The 21,085-nt window shown below is 29.8% G+C and overlaps 3 protein-coding genes across 5 annotated transcripts; 2 read left to right on the top strand and 1 right to left on the bottom strand.

The window, feature by feature from the left end:
• Nucleotides 1–5,466: 5,466 nt before the first annotated feature.
• Nucleotides 5,467–11,321, top strand: LOC8287184 (sodium/hydrogen exchanger 2). Of its 2 annotated transcripts, none has more exons than XM_048373928.1 (15): nt 5,467–5,694; nt 6,392–6,587; nt 6,724–6,842; nt 6,934–7,031; nt 7,680–7,739; nt 8,045–8,091; nt 8,183–8,377; nt 8,659–8,705; nt 9,116–9,182; nt 9,327–9,427; nt 9,563–9,664; nt 9,837–9,975; nt 10,055–10,117; nt 10,453–10,536; nt 10,888–11,321. In XM_048373928.1, the coding sequence occupies exons 2-15, from the start codon at nt 6,417–6,419 to the stop codon at nt 11,203–11,205; spliced, it is 1,611 nt and encodes a 536-aa protein (XP_048229885.1). In that variant the 5' UTR covers nt 5,467–5,694; nt 6,392–6,416; the 3' UTR covers nt 11,206–11,321. The 2 variants fall into 2 exon arrangements, with proteins under 2 accessions (XP_048229885.1, XP_015575653.1); XM_015720167.3 differs by lacking the exon at nt 5,467–5,694 and adding an exon at nt 5,748–5,948.
• An 823-nt stretch (nt 11,322–12,144) lies between these two features.
• LOC8287185 (protein NETWORKED 3C) lies at nt 12,145–15,803 on the top strand. Of its 2 annotated transcripts, XM_015720168.3 has the most exons (3): nt 12,145–12,326; nt 12,763–12,914; nt 14,753–15,803. In XM_015720168.3, exons 2-3 carry the CDS (start codon nt 12,812–12,814, stop codon nt 15,589–15,591), a joined length of 942 nt encoding a protein of 313 aa, XP_015575654.2. In that variant the 5' UTR covers nt 12,145–12,326; nt 12,763–12,811; the 3' UTR covers nt 15,592–15,803. The 2 variants fall into 2 exon arrangements, with proteins under 2 accessions (XP_015575654.2, XP_002520687.2); XM_002520641.4 differs by lacking the exon at nt 12,145–12,326 and having other exon boundaries at nt 12,411–12,914.
• A 223-nt stretch (nt 15,804–16,026) lies between these two features.
• On the bottom strand, nt 16,027–16,786 carry LOC107261390 (classical arabinogalactan protein 26). Its single transcript, XM_015720169.3, has one exon. It carries the CDS (start codon nt 16,698–16,700, stop codon nt 16,260–16,262), a length of 441 nt encoding a protein of 146 aa, XP_015575655.2. The 5' UTR covers nt 16,701–16,786; the 3' UTR covers nt 16,027–16,259.
• Between the last annotated feature and the right edge of the window lie 4,299 nt (nt 16,787–21,085).

The raw sequence follows: 21,085 nt of genomic DNA, 5'->3' as shown, positions 1-21,085 counted from the left end.
ACTGTCTGGCTGTACTGATTTTAGTTTTTATATTTTTCTAATCAAACTTTTTGAATGGGTCCCTTTTCCCTTATCCAATTGTTTCAATCTGTGTAGGTGGCCGGGTCCGGGTTTTGCTCAGCCTACTTTTACTATAAAAAGGTATGCGGAATTGCTTGGCAGTGCTGTTAATGGAGGACTTGTTGCGTATAAGTACTCTTTTTTCGAAAAATGTATTTTTGAGGAAATTGGATATTGTAAACAAATTATTTTAAAAAAAATAAAAGTATTTAATATATAATTTATTTTTTAAAAATAGTAATTTTTTTGTTTTATTATATATTTTAAAAGGCAGTAATTACTATGATAAAATTAGTGTAAATTTTTTAAAATATTTAAATAAAAATATATTGATGAATTGAGTTCTATTCAACTATAAAAAAAAATTATTTAACTTTTTAAATAAGTTGCTTTCGATATAAAAGAAAATTATTTATTTTCGAAAAAGTTGTAGTCATCGTGCAATCCAAACATAAATAAAATCTTTATTTCTAACGAAATTGCTATTTTTTTTCTTACTTATCCCATATTAAATAAATTTTTATTTTTAGCTTTAAAATATGTTAGAGAAATAAAATAATATATATCCGTCTTAATTTGCATTTTATTATAAAATTAGATAAAATTATCTTTTTCTTTCAATAACTCGAGATCTTACTAGCAAAATTTTTCTTTTTAATTTTATTTTTAAAAATATTTTATCTTAATATTTTTGTAAGATATTTATAAAGCATAATTATAAATTAGATCATGAACTTTACACTTTCTAATATTTTATCTAATTATTTAAAATTTTAAAATAAATATTTATTTTTTTAATTTATTTTTAAAAATATTTTTCAATGACAATTTTTAAAGCTTTACAGTAAAAAATAATATAAAAAGGTAATACTAAAAGAATAATAATTATGAATAGCAAAAATAATTTATTCTAAATGACCATTAATTGACTTGCCACGTCAATTTTCTTATTGTAATATTTCAAAAATTATTACTAAAATATATTTTTAAAAATAAATTGAAAATATAGATATTTATTCTAAAATTTTAAAACAATTGAATAGAATTATTAAAAATATAAAATTAAAATTTAATTAGTAATTAGACTTATTTATTATTGATTCATAAATAAAAATTTAAATATTATTCTATTTACACTCACAAAACTGACAATTTTTTTTTAAATTAAAGGATTAAAATCATTTTTTTTGTTTTGCAGAAGAGTTAAACAAGATGTTATTCCCTTTTACATTTCAACGTGAATTTTATTGAAGAAGGATAGTTCTTTTGTAAATGTTCTTTTATAAATCTTTTATCATAGTTATCTTTTTTATTTTCATAAGACTTTTTAAAAATGAAAAAAATAATTCTAATTTGTAAATTTCATAGCTTTTGTGAAAGTATATTAGTGTTTTAATTTTTTTATAAGATAATAATATTCTTTTAAGATCTTATTTTTGAAAAATATATATTTTTTCTCAAATTGAAGTGATAGTCTGATTTTTCTATTTGACGTATTGTTTTAGTTTTAAATTTTTATAGTCACTTTAACATCTATATTAATAAGGAAAAATACAATTTTACTCAAGATGTCAATTTAATTAATGAATATATAACCGATATAATTATTAGCGACTTATATAGAACTAATATAACTAGTGACTTTTTATTTTTTTATTTTTTTATTTTTATAAAATCATATATTTTATGTATATATATATAAAGAAATTTCATTTCATATCAATAAAAATAGCATAAATATTTTTGTAATTATAACTTGGAAATCTTTTAAAGTTAACTTAAATGTTAGTTACACATTAATGCTTAAAAAAGATTGGCTCAATTCAAATGGAAATAGAAGCGACCAATTTTTGAGAGATTTTGACCAACAAAAATTCCATCAATATAAAAGGAAAATTCCTTTTCCAATATATATTGTGATAGGTTGATACAATATATATATATATATATATATATATATATATATATATGCAAAAATATGTGTTTATTACTTCATTTTAGCTTTATTGTTCAATTTCATTAATTAATAGCCAAAAAGGTAAAATATGAGCTAAATATTCATTAATGAACTTAAATTGAGTTGTTGCTACCATAATTCAAAACTAAAAATGCGTGGACTGCTAATTTTACAAGTTTGTTGATTATATGAAGGTCCCATGAAAATTAATTAAGTCTTTTGTATAATTATGAATAATTATTATTTATTTACTTAAATTATAGTAGTTAATAACTGTAGGAGATAACTCTTAGAAGTTTTATACTTTGAAGGTGACACTATAAAAAAAATATCTATAAGTAGTAGAGATTAATTACACAACAAGACATTCAGTCTACATCTGTCAATTATTTATCTCTATGTAACTCTCTACATTATTATCTTTTTAAGATCCAATAAGTTTTTTAATAAGTAGAACTTTTATTTTTTATATTATTTTTATATATTTCTATGTAATTACAATGATCATTTGATTAAATATGCCAGTCTAGTATTTTTGCTATGAACCTTTGTATTTATTTTAGTCTTTTTGCTATGAACCTTTGTATTTATTTATTTGATAAATGATTTATTTACATGCATATCTTTATTAGTTTTAATTATTGTTGTTAGTTGACTATCATATCCATTTAAGTAATAATATTTGTTATAAAAATTTTAGATTGAATATATTATAGACACATATTTGTTTCAATCTATGTGGATATAAAATACTGTAGCTGCATCATTAATTTGAGTAGTTAAAGAAAAGAAACACATCATCATCTTATTATTAGATTTACACTTAAAAATTACTTAGTAAATAACTAAATTAAATAATACTTTATCATATAATTTTTATTTTATTTTATTTCTCTAAAATATTGAATTTGAGTATTTAATTTTATTTTAATATTTTGTATGATTTTTAGTCTTTATAATACATATATCTTACAGTTGCCTGTGAGATCAATTTCGTAGTGAATTCACATTTCCTATAATTTAGTTCGTATACTTGCAAATACTAAATTTGATACATCTTATTAGAATAATAAATAACGTATCCTTTTGTTTTTTATAATTGTGTAAAGTGATTTACAATTAACATTATTTATTTATTTATTTAAAGCCTATCGATTTGAAAAGTATATATAGATAGTTTATACATATAACAAAATTAAATTTAAAATTTCTCTAAATTTTATAGGTGAAAGATACCAATTAAACTACTCTTTATATCACCTTTAAAATTTTCAACTACTAAGCACATTCATCTCAACCTTCTAATAGAAAAATAATAAAATAAAAGAGGGAAAAAATTACAATTAATTTTTATAACAAACAATTGAAGAAGAGGACCAATTCAGCATAAAGAAACAATGAATTGAATAAGTAGAAATGGAAATTAATTAAGCGTTATAGACAAATAGGCAGCAACGGTCTCTTGCTTTCTTCTAAAGCGCCACGTCCTCTAAATATTTAGATTCTACAGCTGCCTATAAAATTAACTGATCTGAATCCGATGGCTATACTTTTCCTAAAACAAAGATGAATAAATAATATAAAAGGAAAATTAAAAAAAAAAATAATATCTTTAGTTATTATCAGACTGACGATCTCATAGAAAGACGTCACAATCTCTCAGGGAAAAGATAATTATTTGCTAAAACAGATATAAACTCACTTTATGATTACATAATAAAAGTAGAATAGAAATATTGATGCTAGTTGGTTTTTCTATATCTTAATTTGACTGAATTTTATAATTTAATATGCTTTTTAATAAAAAAGAATTCCTATTAGATGTGAAATATAATATAAAATTATTAACGTATAAATTGATAGAGTTAATTAGGATATAAATATATATATATATATATATATATATATATATTAATTTTTAAAATTTAATTTTTAAAATTTAATTTTTTTTTACTTATATATTTTATTTCCCGACACATAAGATTTTTATTTTGATATATTTATTTTTGACATATGAGATTCAAACTTTTGTATTAATTTATTAATTTATAAGTTACATTTCTAATTAAACACTGATTCTAAAAAGTAATATGTTAATTATATTTTAATATTATATTTACCTAATAAACTAATTTTTTATAAAAATAACATTAAATTATATTTTTAATTTTTATATTTGATAACAAATTAAGTTTTTAATCGTAAAAAACAGTCAATTATATTGATATGTCTATTTATATAATATTTAAATTAATTAATAAAATATTTTTATATTATCATATTAATAGAATTTTGATATTTTACAAAAATTAAAGATATAAAATAATTAATTTACTATTATTTTTTAAATTAGTATTAAATATTAATTTTTTTATTATATTATATCTGTCAATTTAATTATATAATTAAAATAAAAATAACCACATGAATAGTTTAATATTTCATGTTATGTTTAGTGTAGTTTTGGGATAAAAAGCATTTAATAGCATAACATCTTTTTATAATATTTTTCTTTGCATCCGTACACGAAGAGAGTTAGATCCTCTTCGAGATTATGGTAGGCCCACTGTATTTCAATATCTTAAGAAATTATTTTTGGAAATAAATATATGAACGAGTGTTTTTCAAATTATATATTGATAAAAATATTGTATAAGAGATTAATATATTGAATTAAATAAATCAAACATATTTCTCTTTTTTAATGTTAAACATCAATTCTGAGCTTTTATAAACTAGTTGTTTACCTAAATTTGAATCATTTATTTTTTCACTGAAACAATTATATTTCAAACGATAATGGCATATATATTAATATCTTTTATAAGTAATCATACTTAAAGAGAGGTAATACTGTAAATATACTTGCAAATTAGTGAAATAATAGTTATATTTTATATCATTCTAAATCTTAATAGGATTAGAAGTTCTAGAAAGATTAATTATCGTCAAGGAACAATAATATATATTATATATATATAATAGAGAAGAACAAGATTAGACTCCAAATAGCACAAGAATACTCCAATACTCTATATAAGAACTAAGACCCAAATTCTTTTAATTTCTCTTTTACAAAAATATCTGGAGCTCGAGTTGACCAGGACGATCTTTAATGGTAATTAATTTTATTATCATTCTCAAAAATAATTAAATATCTTTCATATCCCATAGGCAGCTTTACTTTTTTTATAAAAGAAACTCTGCTTTACTAATAACAACTATTAGATGATGGAAATGCTGAAAAGAAAGTTAGACAGATGCATAATTAGGCCTCTAAATTTTCTTCTTTCTTTTTTCTTTTATATTTGGATCTTAATTTATTTTACTTTAATTGGATCTTCAATTTCTGTATTTTACTGTACTGGTGCTCTCAACTGACAGAAGTAATAAAAGACCTATAATTTGACAAAATGGTGTGGAAGAAGGAATAAGAATATTTGACAATTAGGTTATTCGCGAGGAAAACAGTTAAATAAAAAGATCTCAAAAGGAAAAAGAACAAGAACAAGAACAAGACAAATAATAATCTTTTTCGAGTAGGATTTGTCCGGGTAGCGTAGAGTCCAACGAAGTCCAGAATAAAAAAAGGACAGAAACCAAATTAAAAAACAGATCGGACGGTGTAAGTTTCATAGGCATGTAATGACGTCGACTGCCTTGCAACAGAGTCCCAGGTGCGGACTTCTATTATAACTGTTTCATTAGTTTCGCGGTCTTTGTTTTTTCTTTGAAAGGATTAGGATATTGGCAGCTAAACACTCTTCGTGTGCTGTTGCGATTCCTCTCTCGAAACTAAACAAATTTTCTTATTTTGAGTATATCTCTTTGAAGTTCTATCTCTTTGCGTTTCTTATACTCCGTTTGTTTGTTTTTCTTTTATTTATCTCTTCCTCTGAAATATTAAGACACGCTTCATCGGAAATTCAAGGTGAAAAAAAAGAAAACCTTAACCCTCCGTCTCTGTCTCTTTTCTTCTTTTCTTTACTTAGTCCTTAAGTTTTCTCTTTATCTTCTTTGCTTTTATTTTAATTTCTTTTATTTTCCAAATAAAAAAAAAAAGTAAACTTTTCCTCCATGCTTACTGCTACGGAAAGGTAAACGAGGAAAAGCTAAGAAAACCGAATTTCAGAAGTTTTTATTTTTGTCTTTCTTTTTTTGAAAAGTTTTTGTTGAGAATAACCGTTGTCTGATTTATAGTCAGTTTAGGCTGCCACTTCGTTGAAAAGTTGAATACCCAATTGATTTATGGGTGATGTAGAACTTTTAGATGATAAATGCCTGTATTTCTCTTCAATGTAAATATCAAAGTTTAAATCTTTTTAAATTTTGGATTATTGGCTGTGACTGCAATTCTGTTTTTGTTTCAAACAGTTAGTTTTATTAGCGAATTCTGAAGATGGGGTTAAGTTTGGTATCAGTTATGAAATTGGGGCTGAGATCAGGACCTGATGAAGCTCATATAGATTCTATTACTTTATTTGTGGCTCTTCTTTGTGCTTGCATTTTGATTGGCCATCTTTTTGAGAAGAATCGATGGATGAACGAATCAATTACTGCCCTTGTCATTGTAAGTTTCTTCCTTAACTCTCTTTCACACAGTTCAATGCTTTTACACGCTACTCAATTTCAACTGATTTGCTATCCTTGAAGTTATAATAAGTCGAAACTATGATGCGGTTTTTTTTTTTTTCTTTCTCTTACAGGGTCTGTGTACTGGGGTTATAATCCTGCTAGCTACTGAAGGAAAAAGCTCACACCTTTTTCAATTTAGTGAAGAGCTTTTTTTTATATATGTTCTTCCACCTATCATTTTCAATGCTGGGTGAGTTGATCATACTTATTGCCTGTATCTCTCTTCATATGTTTATATGTTTATAAAATGATTTTGATGTCTTTATTCTTGTTTGTTACAGGTTCCAGGTAAAAAAGAAGCAGTTTTTTCGAAACTTTATCACAATCATGTTATTTGGTGTTGTTGGGACTCTGATATCCTTCATCATCATATCACTGGGTATGTTTCAAATTTCTGGGCACATTATATTTTAGAAACTCTTGATGGAACTTGTTAATTATATCTGTATCTGTTACTTCAAGAGTAATCTTTGAAGTGATGTGGCTGACTAAAACTTTGCTTAGCTTCTTTCAAATGTGCTTAAGCCTCCTGATTCTTTATTTATCAGTTGGATAGACCAGAAAAACTTTTTACGCCCTAGCTTTTGAAAATTTGTCTAGTCACTAATGTTTTTTTCTTAATGACTTGAAGAGTAATGAAAGGAAAAGTTTAAATAAATTTGGATATTGGATCGCAATAATCGAACCATGTGTAAGGCACATAGTTGATACTTAGTAGACTCTTGTTTTTGCCTCATGAGGAGCCCTATTGTTCCGGAGGCCACAGAAAGAAAGAGAAGCTTTCTCCCATTCTATAAATCTCAGATTCCAATTACTGTGAAATTTAAAATATTGGGATCTTTTAGTGGGATATTCACACGCTACTAGCTATTGGAGCATTCCCCTGGGAATTTCAAGATAATGCTGAATATTTTAACCAGAAAGTTTGATTTTCATTCAATTGGTTTTGATGGAAGAATGAGTCTTATGAAAAGCAGAAGAATATTTTTTATATTTATCATGACTCTATCCTCTCAACTGTCTTCAGGTGCAGTGCAGTTATTCAAGACATTAGGTATTGATTTCTTGGATACAATGGATTATCTAGGTACTCTCTCTCTCAATCTTATTCATTTATTTCTGTAAACTTATATATTTTCACTAGAATTAAAACTGGGAATCAGGCCTAGATACCAAACTGTCATGCACTCAATTTCACTTCTTTTACTTCCTTTAATCACTTTTTATGAGTGTGTATCAAGGTCATATATTGCTGCTTGGGTTTTGGACCTGTTATTATTAGAAGCAAAGTAATATCTTAATGAAGCATGGAAGATCTTTCAAATTTTGCTTAATTTAAATCTTCCTTTCATATACAATTATTAATTTTACTTCTCCTTTGCATTTTTGTAGCACTGGGAGCAATATTTTCTGCCACAGATTCTGTTTGCACCTTGCAGGTATGAATACCTCCAGGGCTCTCTGTCTAAAGATGAAAATTCAATAAAGAGAAACATAACATATTTTTCTGTTTTATATTTGGTATTGCAGGTGCTCAATCAGGAAGAAACACCTTTGCTGTACAGTCTAGTTTTTGGGGAGGGTGTGGTAAATGATGCCACATCTGTTGTACTTTTCAATGCAATCCAGGGATTTGACCTCTCTCACATCACCTCAAGCATTGCTTTGGAGCTGTTTGGTCAATTCATATATTTGTTTGCTACTAGTACATTCCTTGGGGTGGCGGTGAGTCCTCTCTTGCACTGACATCCTGTGATCTTATCTTTGGTGCTTGCAGTGTTATTTCATCTGCTTTTTCTTAATCTTGAGAAAAATCTGCCTTTTCTCAATGTTGTAATAGTAGTGTGTTTCTAGGACCTCTATCTCACCTCAAACTACTCGGGGTTATAAATAACAGCGACATCCATATTATCATATTTATCGTTATTCTGCATTAAGCTCTGGAATACATGCCAGATGCAATTAAGAACTGTTATATCTTATAACCCTTTCTTTCATATTTTCAGGTTGGATTAATATGTGCATTTATCATAAAGAAGTTGTACTTTGGCAGGTACTCTTAAGACAGTTCTTTTTGCCCTTGTTTTCTTGTTGGATATTGATATGAACACAATTTCTAGTTTAGATGAATGTTCAATGATCTAATTTCTGGGGCTTGGCTGCCTAGGTTTTTCTGCCCTATTTTTTTTTTTAATCTTAACTGTTTGCTGCAATGTTTGATTTGAAATTTACGCAATTTTAAATATTTCTGAAATAATGAAATATTATAAGCTATTGGCAATTTGAGCATATGAGCTGAGAATTGCATATCCTTACTGTATAATTTATGTTGGTTATTATTGGTCATGTTGTGAAATGTTTCTTTGATATGGTCATGAATACCTGAAATAGTTCTTCTTTTTGTTTTCTTTTCCTTTTAATTTTTATTTGGAAACAAAGAGCGCTAAACTTGCACTTTTTCAGGCACTCTACTGATCGTGAAGTTGCCCTGATGGTTCTCATGGCTTATCTTTCCTATATCATGGCTGAAGTAAGGTTTCTACCAACTGGCTAATAACCTCCATGTTCCCAATCAGCTTTTTTTTTTTTTTTTTTTTCTCTTTTAGTAATCATGTTCTCAAATCATATACTTTCTGTTCTAATGATGGTATTCTGCTACTTATTTGTTATTCAGCTGTTCAATTTAAGTGCCATTCTTACTGTGTTCTTCTGTGGGATTGCCATGTCGCACTACACCTGGCATAATGTGACTGAAAGTTCAAGAGTAACGACCAAGTAATTTAAATCCTTGAAACAGTTTCTCAGGACATTGAAGTTGATTTTGCTTTATGTTGTTTTTCTTCCTCGCTGTGGGTTATTGATGCAATGCTACTGAAATTCCTCTGCTCTTTTCTCCTTTCTTTATTGCAGGCATGCTTTTGCTACAATGTCATTTATTGCAGAAATCTTCATCTTCCTATATGTTGGCATGGATGCCTTGGACATGGAGAAATGGAAATTTGTGAGCAAGAGGTAATCCTAGAAGTCTGCATATTGGTAGTTCCTTCAAGTCCAAGTCTCTTTCTTATTCTGATATGTTGCCGAATTTTGTACCTCTCTTGGTTTTTTAACAGCTCTAATTTGATAAAGAGTTGTAATTTGCTCGATCCAAGTAGCATATATTGACTCTTTGCTTTATTTTCAGTCCTGGCACATCAGTAGGTGTGAGTTCAATACTTCTTGGGTTAATTCTGGTCGGAAGAGCTGCTTTTATATTTCCTTTGTCTTTTATATCCAATTTGAAAAGGAATTCTCAAAGTGACAGAATTGGACTAAAGCAGCAGGTTACGTATTTACTGTCTCATAATCTCAAGTTGTCATCCAAATAAATACCCAATGAGTCATTAGTTTCCTTTGAAACAGGTTGTGATATGGTGGGCAGGGCTCATGCGAGGAGCTGTATCAATGGCACTTGCTTATAATAAGGTAAAATTTGGGCAATGCTTCAGACATCTGGGGTGCCTAAAATTGCAGACAATGATAGGATGACCTGAGCAAAAGTTGACCAGGCCCATTTCTGTGCTTATTTAGTGAAAGGGGAATGCTGTAGTTTGATTATCTTACTAAAATTTGATTGTCAATTCTCTACCAGAATAATACCAGGAGTTGATCAAGTTATATAAAGTCTCTTTGCCTTTTTATCTTGGGGTTCTGCTTATAGATGTCACAATACTTTTCTCTGCCATATGTGAGAGTATTATTCTTATTTATTTTATCATATCTTAAAATATATTTAATTTTGTAATATGTTGTCCACGCAGTTTACCAAGTTGGGGCATACTCAACTGCCAGGAAATGCGATCCTGATAACCAGCACCATTACAGTTGTTCTTTTTAGCACTGTGGTAAGGATTTATGCCTGGTTAAAAAGTTTGGCTATCCCAACTTTCTTTTTCGTTGCAATGATGCTTTCTGCTTATTATTATGGACTGTAATTTACTCACTCTGCTAGCTAGTGTACAAGCATGTAGCCGTTTGGCTTGTTGCACATTGTTAGTTGGCTGGATTTATACTGGCGAATTTAGCTCAATTTTAGAATCAGACTTTTAATATGTGCATGTAGCCTACACGAAAGTGGATATCAAATTCTTAGCTTGTGCTGTGATGGTTTTGTGAGGAGAAGGAAAATCTCGATAGTCTTAAATTAACTGTTTACGTGCCTTGTGTTATCTCACGTTGCTTATTTGTCCTTCCAGGTATTCGGATTAGTGACCAAGCCTCTGATAAGGCTGTTGTTGCCAAGGAAATATTTGAGCAGCTTATTACCCTCTGATCTGGCAACTTCAACCGACTTCAAATCTCTTGCTTCACCTCTTCTATCCAATGGCAATGGAAAAGATCAAGAGTTTGATATTCCCCGGCCGACGAGTCTACGAATGCTCTTGACAACTCCGACGAATGCCGTCCATTACTATTGGCGAAAATTTGATGACACCATAATGCGTCCTGTGTTTGGTGGCAGAGGATTTATGCCATACGTCCCTGGCTCACCAACAGGGAATACTCTTCTTTGATATTTACAAATATACTGCATACAGCAAAGCATAGTTTCCAAGTAGGATTTTAAGGATCATGTGTAAATAGTTGAGAAGAGAAATATATATCTAATACTTAAAAATCGTTTTCATCCGCTCTGAAGGCTTTTTGTTTAATAATATTTTTTTGTTTATATATATATATATATATATATCGTCAATAGGTCATGAGTTATATAATAAAAATTAGTCGCCCAGGTCATAGGCTCTATTTAGATATTTTTGCAACTTGATTGGTGATAATTTTGTTGCATATTCTCCTATCTACTACTTAATGGAATTTCTTTTTTGAAAAGAAAATGGCTAAATATAACCAAAAAAAGGGTAAAATTAAATTGTCTGTGTTGTACTTGCATGCACTCACCTGTCAAAAGTGCAACTAATGTACATAACATGATAGGCATATTATCTGGGAAAAAACAATAATAATAACAATCAAATCTATAATAATTATGCTTTCGCGATTTAATTAGTTAATTACAGTGTTGTTGAAGTTGACCGTGTGTTATATATGGGCTGGATATCCAAACACATAATATTTATTCGGGCAACTAATTGATGTGGCTACTATATTTACATAAAAACTGAATTTAATTAAAATGGAATGTTCATGTGTATGATTGACCAACAATTCGACCGTTGCTCTACGTGATTCTCCTTCTGGCCCCACACTCACGCTCCACACGATTCGCCTTCTCATCATCTTATAACTACACCTACGCATCACGCACCATTGGCTTCAGTGCCGGATACACAATCCAACGATCGAGATTGGGGCAGCGTCAGTTCCACGACCGCTATTTACACGTGGCTATTTCTTATTGGTGGTAAACTCTTTTTTATTTTTTTTGGGTTTGGGGAAGGGAAGTTTACGAACTAGTCTCTCTCTCCCTATATTATATAATATATATATATATATATAAAAGAGAAGTAGAAAGAGACGAGGAAATCGGAACTCCAAAAATTCAATTTTAAATAAACAAACAAAAAAACTCTTCTAGTTTCTGTGCTTAAATGTACTGAATTGTTAAGCAAATTGAAGCAGAGATTTAGGGAGACTCCATTGTAGTCTCTCACAGCAAGAAACGAAGTCTTTTCAGGTGCCTTCTCGTCACTGTTTTCAGCTTCTTCTTTTTTTTTTTTTTCTCTTGATATAATGTCTTTACTTTTCCGTTGTTTTTTTTTTTGCGTTTCTTTCTTTTTTATCCCTAATTTGATGCGCATTTAGCGTTTCTTTACTTTCTTTATTTGTTTTGAATTCTGGGAAAGAATTTTTTTTTTTTTTGAACTTCAAGCAGGTGATTTAGCGTTTTGAAAATTTGAAGTTTCTGTTTCCCACTACGATTTCAGTGGCTAGAATGACTAAACTGACCTTGGTTGGTTCTCACTAGAAACTACTAAGATGTCTTTTTATTGAGTTCTTGTACTTGTCAATAAGACAATAACCTCAATCGGTAACGTTCGTTAGTTTCTGCGGATTTTTGGCTACTTTAATCGAATTGAGACAAACTTTTATTGTTTGGTGACGCTAATAAGAGTTGGCGAAGAAGAGAGGAGTGGAGAGGAGAAAGAGAGAAACCGGAAGATGGTGGAGATGACAAAGAAGGAAATGGAAACTTCACACTGGTGGTGGTTTGATTCTCACCATAGCTCACTGCGCTCTCCATGGCTACAATCCACTCTTGCCGGTGCATACCCTTTTTAACTCTTGTCTTTATTTGTTGTTTATTTGTATTATATTTGCACTTCTTGTGGGTTCTTTTCTCTTCATAGTTGATCCTGAATCTTGATCCTCGGATATATGTTTCTTGAAGTTTGAATTTTTTCTTTTCCATATTCTAGTTTTTACCCTTTCTCGTATCATCATTACAGTGAGGAATCAACTTACGAATTACAAGTGATTAGCTAGTGAAGAATAGTTATAACGTTGTTCTTGATTTTTAAGATTACTTCTATGGATTTATTTTCAAGAACTACCAAATATCAGATTTCAAGAAACGAAAATGACTTGGCTAAAAAGAAAACTTTAGAATTTTTCTGGGCCTTAGTAGACTGTTTTTGAGACTATTGATAAATGTTATTAACTTATTATCCTAGTGAGGGATAAATTCTAAGATGTCTTGTCTATTCTGCTCTTCGATACACATGTAAGGTTGGAGGAAGGTTCCACCAGGGAAGATCCATCCTGTAACACTACCTTGGCTGATTATTTTTCCCCCTCTTTTTGTTCTTTCCCTTGGTTCTTCTTGTTGGGAAACAATAGAAACACTGTTGCTTCATGTTTAGGCCTCACGATATCAAACTCATGAAAGAGGTATATGCTTAGAAGTTTACCTCCAGACTTACCACTTCACTAGTTGGCTGATAATCGGTGATGTTAAGACCATTGAACAGGCTGTTGAACAAAAAATAGCAGATATTTGTTGGGCCCACAGATATTGTGGACTTGTTCCATTGAGCTGTTGCTTTATGTTTAGTCCTCATGACATCAAGTTCATAAATGCGGAATATACTAGAAGTTTACCTTCAGATATTACCACTTCACTATTTGAGTGACAATCGGTGATTTAAGGCCATTGAACAAGTTGTTGTTGAACAAAAGATGCTAAAAAAAAAAAAAGGTTGTTGAACACCAAAGAGCAGATATTGCTGGGTCCACAGATTTTGTGGACTTGTTTAATTGAATGAGAAAAGATAGAATTGACAATTGTGAACACAGTTGTATTAGAGTGGAGAAACTCAAGGTACTTTGATATGGCTCACATCTTATCTCCATGGAACTAGTTTTGATAGACTACCATTGGTTTTTGATATGATAATCGTAGAGGACCTTGATTTTGTGAGTAGTACTTTGTGGTCCTTAATGTAGGGGAGCAGGAAATCACCAACTACTATCATTTATATTTTTTAGTTTACTTTTAAGATGTCCTCCGCTAATTTATTCATCATTTTAAAGCTTTTCCAGAAGCAATCTTTTTTTTTTTAATTTTCAAGCCCCTCATTATAGCCTAATAATATCACGGACCCATTAATATTTAGTTAAATCAAGTAAAGCAATCTTTTTCGGGCATAGAATGTAGACAATTTAAGTACTCTGGAAATTGGTAGGGACATGGACCCTTTGGACTTCCTTATTTCTTTTCCTTTCTTTTCTTTTCTTAACACTTTTGCTGGGTCAACCTGGGATGTTGACAGTTTCATAAATCTTGATAAGAATTTTGGCTTAGTATGATTCCTGAAGTAGTCATGAGTTATAAACAACGACACATTGGGATCAGTGATTGTTCAAAGAAGTTGAACAGTCCTGAACGTGCATAATTTTATAATGTAATTTTAATGTTACGTATTGGTTGCTCATGTGTTACACAATACAAACAGTTAATGCGATTAGAAGTGGACTTGTAGTTTTTGGTTATGCATTTTTCTATTGTCAAATTATCGATTTTTTGCAGCCCAACGTTTTCTGAACCTTATTAATTTTCTCAATCGTATTCAACTCTGTTTCTGATACATTTTCTGGTGTCAGAACTAGACAATAAGACAAAGGCAATGCTGAAAGTGATAGAGGAAGATGCAGATTCCTTTGCTCAACGTGCAGAGATGTACTATAAGAAACGACCAGAGTTGATTAGCATGGTTGAAGATTTTTACAGAACCCATCGTTCACTAGCAGAGCGATATGATCAACTTAAGTCTGACTCTGGAAATCGCCTCCTAACAACATTGGGTTCTCCCTTTTCAGCCAAATATCAATCCCAGAAGTTCATGGGTGGGATGGATCGAGCCGATGACAGCCATTCTGAAACTTATGAACTGCAGAAGTCCATTGGTGGGATGAATCGAGCCTATGACAGCCATTCTGAAACTTATGAACATCAGAAATTTGTCTGTGGGATGAATCAAACCTATGATAGCCATTCTGACATTTATGACCTAGAGGATTCTGCCGAATCTGAAGTTGATGATCCTGAACAAGCAGATGAAACTCAATCTGAAATAGAAATGGGAGAAGTTGAGGAACCTGAACAGAGATTAGAAACTAGAGAAGTTCAAGCTGAAGATTTAGGTACAGTATGCAATGATGAAGTGGCGAAGTTGCATGAAGAAATAGAAAGGCTCAAGGAAGAGAACAGGATTCAAAAGGATCAACTTTTGCAGAAAGATGAAGAGAAAAGAGAGGTAATAAGACAGCTCAGTTTAGCTGTGGAAGTAATTAAACTAGAGAATTTGAAGCTGAGGAAGTGTGTAGCCAGAGATTCCCCCAAGAAAGGGAGCTTTTTTGAGTTCAACAAGTTGAAGGAAGTATTTTCAGGGAAGCTTTTCAATGGATCTGCAAATTCTCGTCTGAGTGTAGTAGCTCTCTAGATATACAGCCATACAAGTAGTTTGTAGACGCAGTATACATGTAGATCAGGGTGTAAATCACAAGTTTCTATGTTCAGCTTTAGGAGGTCAATATATTGTCTTTGAAGTCTAGTTAGGAAATTAGTGTAGTTTTAAATCTTTTCTAGTTGTTACTGATAATACTATTTCAATATTTCTAAATTCTTGTTTATGCAATCTAATTATAAGTAACATCTCACTGTGTATCAGAAAAATATAATTTAATTTCTTTAAAGAAGACAGAAATTCAATTATTTTCTCTGGTGAAGCATACAGAGTCATCATTTTCCAGAAGACAGAACCAGTAGCCTATTTTGATTGGTGGCTCTAATATTTTGTAGAGTAAGAATAGTAGATATAAGAACTCATTATGAAGTGGTTGCTCAAACAGAAAAGTTTAAAGCATTAGCAGCTGGATTTTTGTTCTGTAAGCTTTAAAAGCGTCAGCTTATTATTTGTCTCCTCAGGGACATAGAAATGCAATAATTGCGATTACAAACAATGTCATACTTTCATTCTTGCCTAAAATCCAAAATATAGCACAATATACTACAGAAAAGCAACATGAATAAACAAAAAAATTAAATGAAGAAAGAAAAGAAAAGTAGAACCACTAGCAACAATAAGCAGCTGCCACCAACAGTACCTCATCAAGCAGAAAGCTGCTCTAAGCAAAACACCATCAGACCAAGAAAATGCAAAGCTAAACATAGAATTGCTGATGAAGTTAAAGAAGTTGCAGATGAAGCTGGCAAAGACCCAGATGGTGAAATTCCAAACACAGGACCAGGCGCTTCTGGATCAATAATATCTGGATTTGGAGGGCTAGGACTAGAAGGAATGGTGGGCAGCGAAGACTCGGCTGGAGAAGGAACAGCAGCTCCTGTAGTAGGGAAAACCGGTTCAATATCTGGTGATAAGCTTGAAGTTGGAGGAGGAGAAGTAGAGGAGAAGGGGGGTTCAGGCAAGAGAGCAGGTGCTGCTGATATAGTAGAGTACTGTACATGTAGTACTTCAGATGTTAAAGCTAGTGATGAAAAATATGCCATGAAAATCACGAACTTTGCCAAGAATGACGAAAAGGAAGCCATTAAATGATGATGAAATCTTTTCACTTATTATGAAACTTCAATAAATGTGCATAAAAAGATGGAGAGAGAGAGAGAGAGAGAGAGAGAGGGGGGGGGTGGTGGTGTTTTGTTAACTATTAAGGGAGTATTTGAGGAGAGTTGATGATTAAGGGTTAAAGGGGGTATAGTGGTGTGGTGGGGACTAAGTAGTGTCTGGCAAAAGGTTATTGGGAAATGATATGTGAATACAGCTCTGCAAATTGGGTAGAGGACAAGAGTTGTATGCAAATTATAAACAGGATCACATGATAGTTTTTTAATATCTGGTTTATCCTTTTCTGGTCCGTGAAATTCCATTGTTGAGATGAAAATGCTAAGCACATGTAGAATGGCTGCATATTATTATAATAGTTTGTTGCTTTTTCGCCTTCTGTTTTGTCGCACCATGCTAATCCGTGATTTCCTGTAACATTTATATGGGTTCTGTTCAATGTTGCTTGTTGACTTTGTGGCCATAAAAAATTAAGGGAATCTAACAAATTTATAGTGATAGAACTGTGTATTCTTTTTGGGTGCAGGATAGATTTTGATTTTTAAATAAAATACAGACATAAATTTTTACTAAAGTTGCTGAAGTGGGTGTCTATTGTACTGTTAAATGCTGATAGTTTATTGCTTGGCTAGTAAAAAAAAATATTAAAAGGGTAGTAATGGAGAATAAATGGAGCAGAATATCTAAAGTGAAAGCATTAGTTTTGCTCATGATTGAAGGACTAAGGATCCCACCGTCCAGCTGGCTATCCAATCATTGGTTTGATGATTGTCAAATGACAAAAAAAAAAAAAACCCGGTGGCAATTGGGTCAGGTGGGACGGGTTTGGAATTTGATCGAATCAGTTTGGGTGGTGCTCCTTTTTCTAGTTAGGTACGGTTTTTGAGTAAAAAATGTCTGTTTTCAGAATTTGAGTCAAAGTTTAGGCCGCTCAAATTAGGGTATTCATTTACTCAGTTTCTATACATAGATATACATTCAGGATTTCATTAACTTTTTCGAATCAGGTCAAAGATTAATTTATATTCTTTCAATATCCAATCTAATTCAATTATTCTAATATTCGATGGGTTATTTAAATCGAATCATTTCAAATATATTCAAATGATGAATGCGTTTGAAATTATGATTAAATTTGTGAATTGAGCTAGAAGTTGATCCCTCTATTAGCACTAAGTTGAATTTGCTCATGTTGCAGAACACAACAAAAAGAAAAGGAACATCGGTTAGAGAATTAGAGAAGGTGACATGATATTTTTGGAGGAGGCAACAAACTTATTATTTGTAGTTGAGGTGACGAATTTGATTGGTGGCTAAAGGAGAAGAATGGTGGATGAGAAGGTCACTGCAATGCAATTGAATCACTTATTATGTGAATCTGAAGGCCTCATCCGACTCTTGGTGGAACCCAATGCAATTGAACTGTTAGATGTCAGGGCTTCTCTCCATCTTATTGGGCCTGATAATTAAGCCTATTGGTAGAGACCCATGGCCCATCTCATTCTAATATATCTTCATCTTCCTAAAATTACATGACACCTTTCAATGTTCATTGCCCATTGCACATTCTAAAACACCAACAGGAAAAATTGGACACCACCTTATCATCAAACTAAAGAAGAAAAGTTCATGAAATTAAATTTTTGACTTAGATAGGAGACAGGATTTCAGCATCAGGCTGTTGGTTAAGACAGATAATTAAGATACTATGTTTGCCCATTTTTTCTTAAAGAGTGTTATTTATGATATTACCTCTTTGCAAATGTCAAGTTGGTTTGTCACTTTCATTTGCCAGGAGTAAATATAAATAAATAATCCAAGTGAGTATTAAAATTATATATTTAGAATCGATAATAATCATACAGTCGTATCCTAAATGAATGGTGAACTTTAGAGGCAGAAAGTCAAAAAGTGGGGCAGACGTGGATGAGTTTGAGGCATAGGAAGTAGGGTAAGGGTAATAATCAAATCCCATCATGAATTACATCAGAGACAAAATCTGAGGAAAACATCAAGGCAATGTCCCTTCACTTTTTGTTCCTCAAAATAACACAAAATTGGGGGTAAAAAGGTTGTCTAGTAAATTAATGATATCCAATTACTCAGATTTTAGTTTAATTTAGGTGCACCTTTTAGGATTCTCTAGAATGGTTATCCATTTATATATATATATATAGGATCTTGAAATATCTTGTATTGATTTCTCTAAGCAATTTTAAGAAGAAAAAAAAAATCACCATCTGAATCATGTTGATAAATTTTAAGATTTAGTCATTAAATATCTATTTAAAATCATCTAAAATATAAAAAATTATAATATAAAATAATAAAAAAATTTCTGATGCATATATCAAAGTGAGAATATCAAAGTTAATAATAATAATTTAAATATATATAAGAATCTAAAATTCAAATAAAGAATTTATAGTTTATTAGTAATAATTTAAAAAGGTACTAAAAAGTCATTCTATTAAAAAAAATGAAAAACTTACATTAAGTTAATTTTTGTTTTATTATTTTGAGTGATTTTTTTAATATAATTAAGACTTTTAAATTGAATAGATTTTATGTTATTAAACTATTTTAAAAATAATAAATATAAAAAAATTTAATGTTAAATGATAACTTAAATTATAATTATAAATTTATTATATTTTTCTATTTATAATAAAATTTCTCTATAATCATATTCTATTTAGAAATAATTACTAACATAATTATTATAAGTTGTAATCCTAATTTGACTCGGTTATAAATAAAATAAATTTTATATTTAATAATTATAAATATTATAAGTTCTTTTCTAATAAATTATTTTTTAAATAATAATATTTTTATATATTTTTAAAACTATATATTATTATTATATTTTTATCATATTAATTTTATTTATATAATATAAAAATTGTAAATATATTTTATTTTCTATTACAATTTTTTTACTATTAAAATAAAATTAAGTAAAAAAAATTATTTTTTAAATTTCTATTAAATTATAATTTTTTTATAGTTATAAGTTTTATTTAATTATAAATATATAATTATAAAAGAGATTTACACTATTATGTTGCGCATGTCCGGATGAAGTTGAGCCTAGCTTTCTCAAACAAATCTTGGCCATTCATCTTTCCTGAAATTATCGTGCGCGTGTACTTCCGAGCAACAACCAAACTTTTGTAAATCAAAGTACAAGTACACCAGAAAGCATTTAGTTTAATTTTTTTAAATATTAACTTGTATTTTAATTCATAACTTTCCCCTATAATTATCTGCCAAAATGTAATAATCTAATCAATTTTAATTGGGTAGAATAGACCCTTTACATGATTACAATAGTGTCTACTCTTGAATATAATATATTACATATATAAACTCAGCGAGGAACATATGAATCAATAATAATATCTTAAACATGTTTATGTTGCATGTGTATTAATTGTATGACAAGCAAGCAAGCAATTTTAGAAGGGTTAATTATATGTGTGTATTATAGAAAAAAAATGGATGTTTCTTTTAATAGTATATGACCATCAATTTCTTTTATTGTTATTGTTATTATTTTGATATCATCCCTAAAAAAATGGACATTTACGGATATTTCTTTGAAAAAAAATTTAAAGAGAGATTTTAACGAAATTTTTATATAGAATACAAGAAGCATGCAAGTGAAATTGGGTGTTGGTGTTAGAAGCCACGTGTTGACCCTGTTAGATTATATTAGTCAATAATCTACTCTAAGATTTTAATGATTTGTTTATATTCTTGACCCACAATTAGAGGAGCTGATTTTAGGTGATTGATTTAGTGATTATTTGTTTCTATTTCTAGCTCTTGTTTTCTGTATATATACAGACCTGTACTAAGGTATGTATTACATAAGTTAATACAATCTCATATTCTTCTCTTCGTATTATTCTTTATCATTTTACATGGTATCAGAGCATGGCTCTATATTTTAAAATTCTTTAATATCTTTTTGTTTGTTTGTATTTTTACTTTGGTTTTTTTCTTTTGGCTTCTCATGTGATATTATATACTTCTATCACTCAATCCATTTGAAATCATACTTTCCAGAAACCAAGATTATAATCATTAGAGACATTATTGGAAATTTCACTTTCTTTAAACAAAATAAATCCATTTGTTGTTGTTACTTCAACAATTTATATTTCCAGGTTTGTGATATTTTGACTCATTTATTTCATGGAGAAATCTGACGTCTCACATCCAATTACTATTATCCTTAATGGAAAAAATTATGTTCTTTGGTCCCAAGAAATGTTAAGCTTTCTTCGAGGAAGAAAGCTATGCAGCTATGTTAATGACGCTGCAATAAAACCAATCAAGGGTAAAG

The sequence above is a fragment of the Ricinus communis genome, chromosome 1 (genome assembly GCF_019578655.1).
Source record: "Ricinus communis isolate WT05 ecotype wild-type chromosome 1, ASM1957865v1, whole genome shotgun sequence".
In the NCBI taxonomy this organism is placed as follows: domain Eukaryota; kingdom Viridiplantae; phylum Streptophyta; class Magnoliopsida; order Malpighiales; family Euphorbiaceae; genus Ricinus; species Ricinus communis.
This window is presented reverse-complemented; position numbering and strand designations above follow the sequence as displayed.

Bases quoted from the DNA above. Each gene is read 5' to 3' on its own strand.
- LOC8287184 (XM_048373928.1), top strand. From the start codon at position 6,417: ATGGGGTTAAGTTTGGTATCAGTTATGAAATTGGGGCTGAGATCAGGA. The intron at 8,092-8,182 runs GTATGAATACCT...TTGGTATTGCAG, and splicing joins ATTCTGTTTGCACCTTGCAG to GTGCTCAATCAGGAAGAAAC. The intron at 9,183-9,326 runs GTAAGGTTTCTA...TTTGTTATTCAG, and splicing joins TTTCCTATATCATGGCTGAA to CTGTTCAATTTAAGTGCCAT.
- LOC8287185 (XM_015720168.3), top strand. From the start codon at position 12,812: ATGGTGGAGATGACAAAGAAGGAAATGGAAACTTCACACTGGTGGTGG. The intron at 12,915-14,752 runs GTGCATACCCTT...TTCTGGTGTCAG, and splicing joins GCTACAATCCACTCTTGCCG to AACTAGACAATAAGACAAAG.
- LOC107261390 (XM_015720169.3), bottom strand. From the start codon at position 16,700: ATGGCTTCCTTTTCGTCATTCTTGGCAAAGTTCGTGATTTTCATGGCA.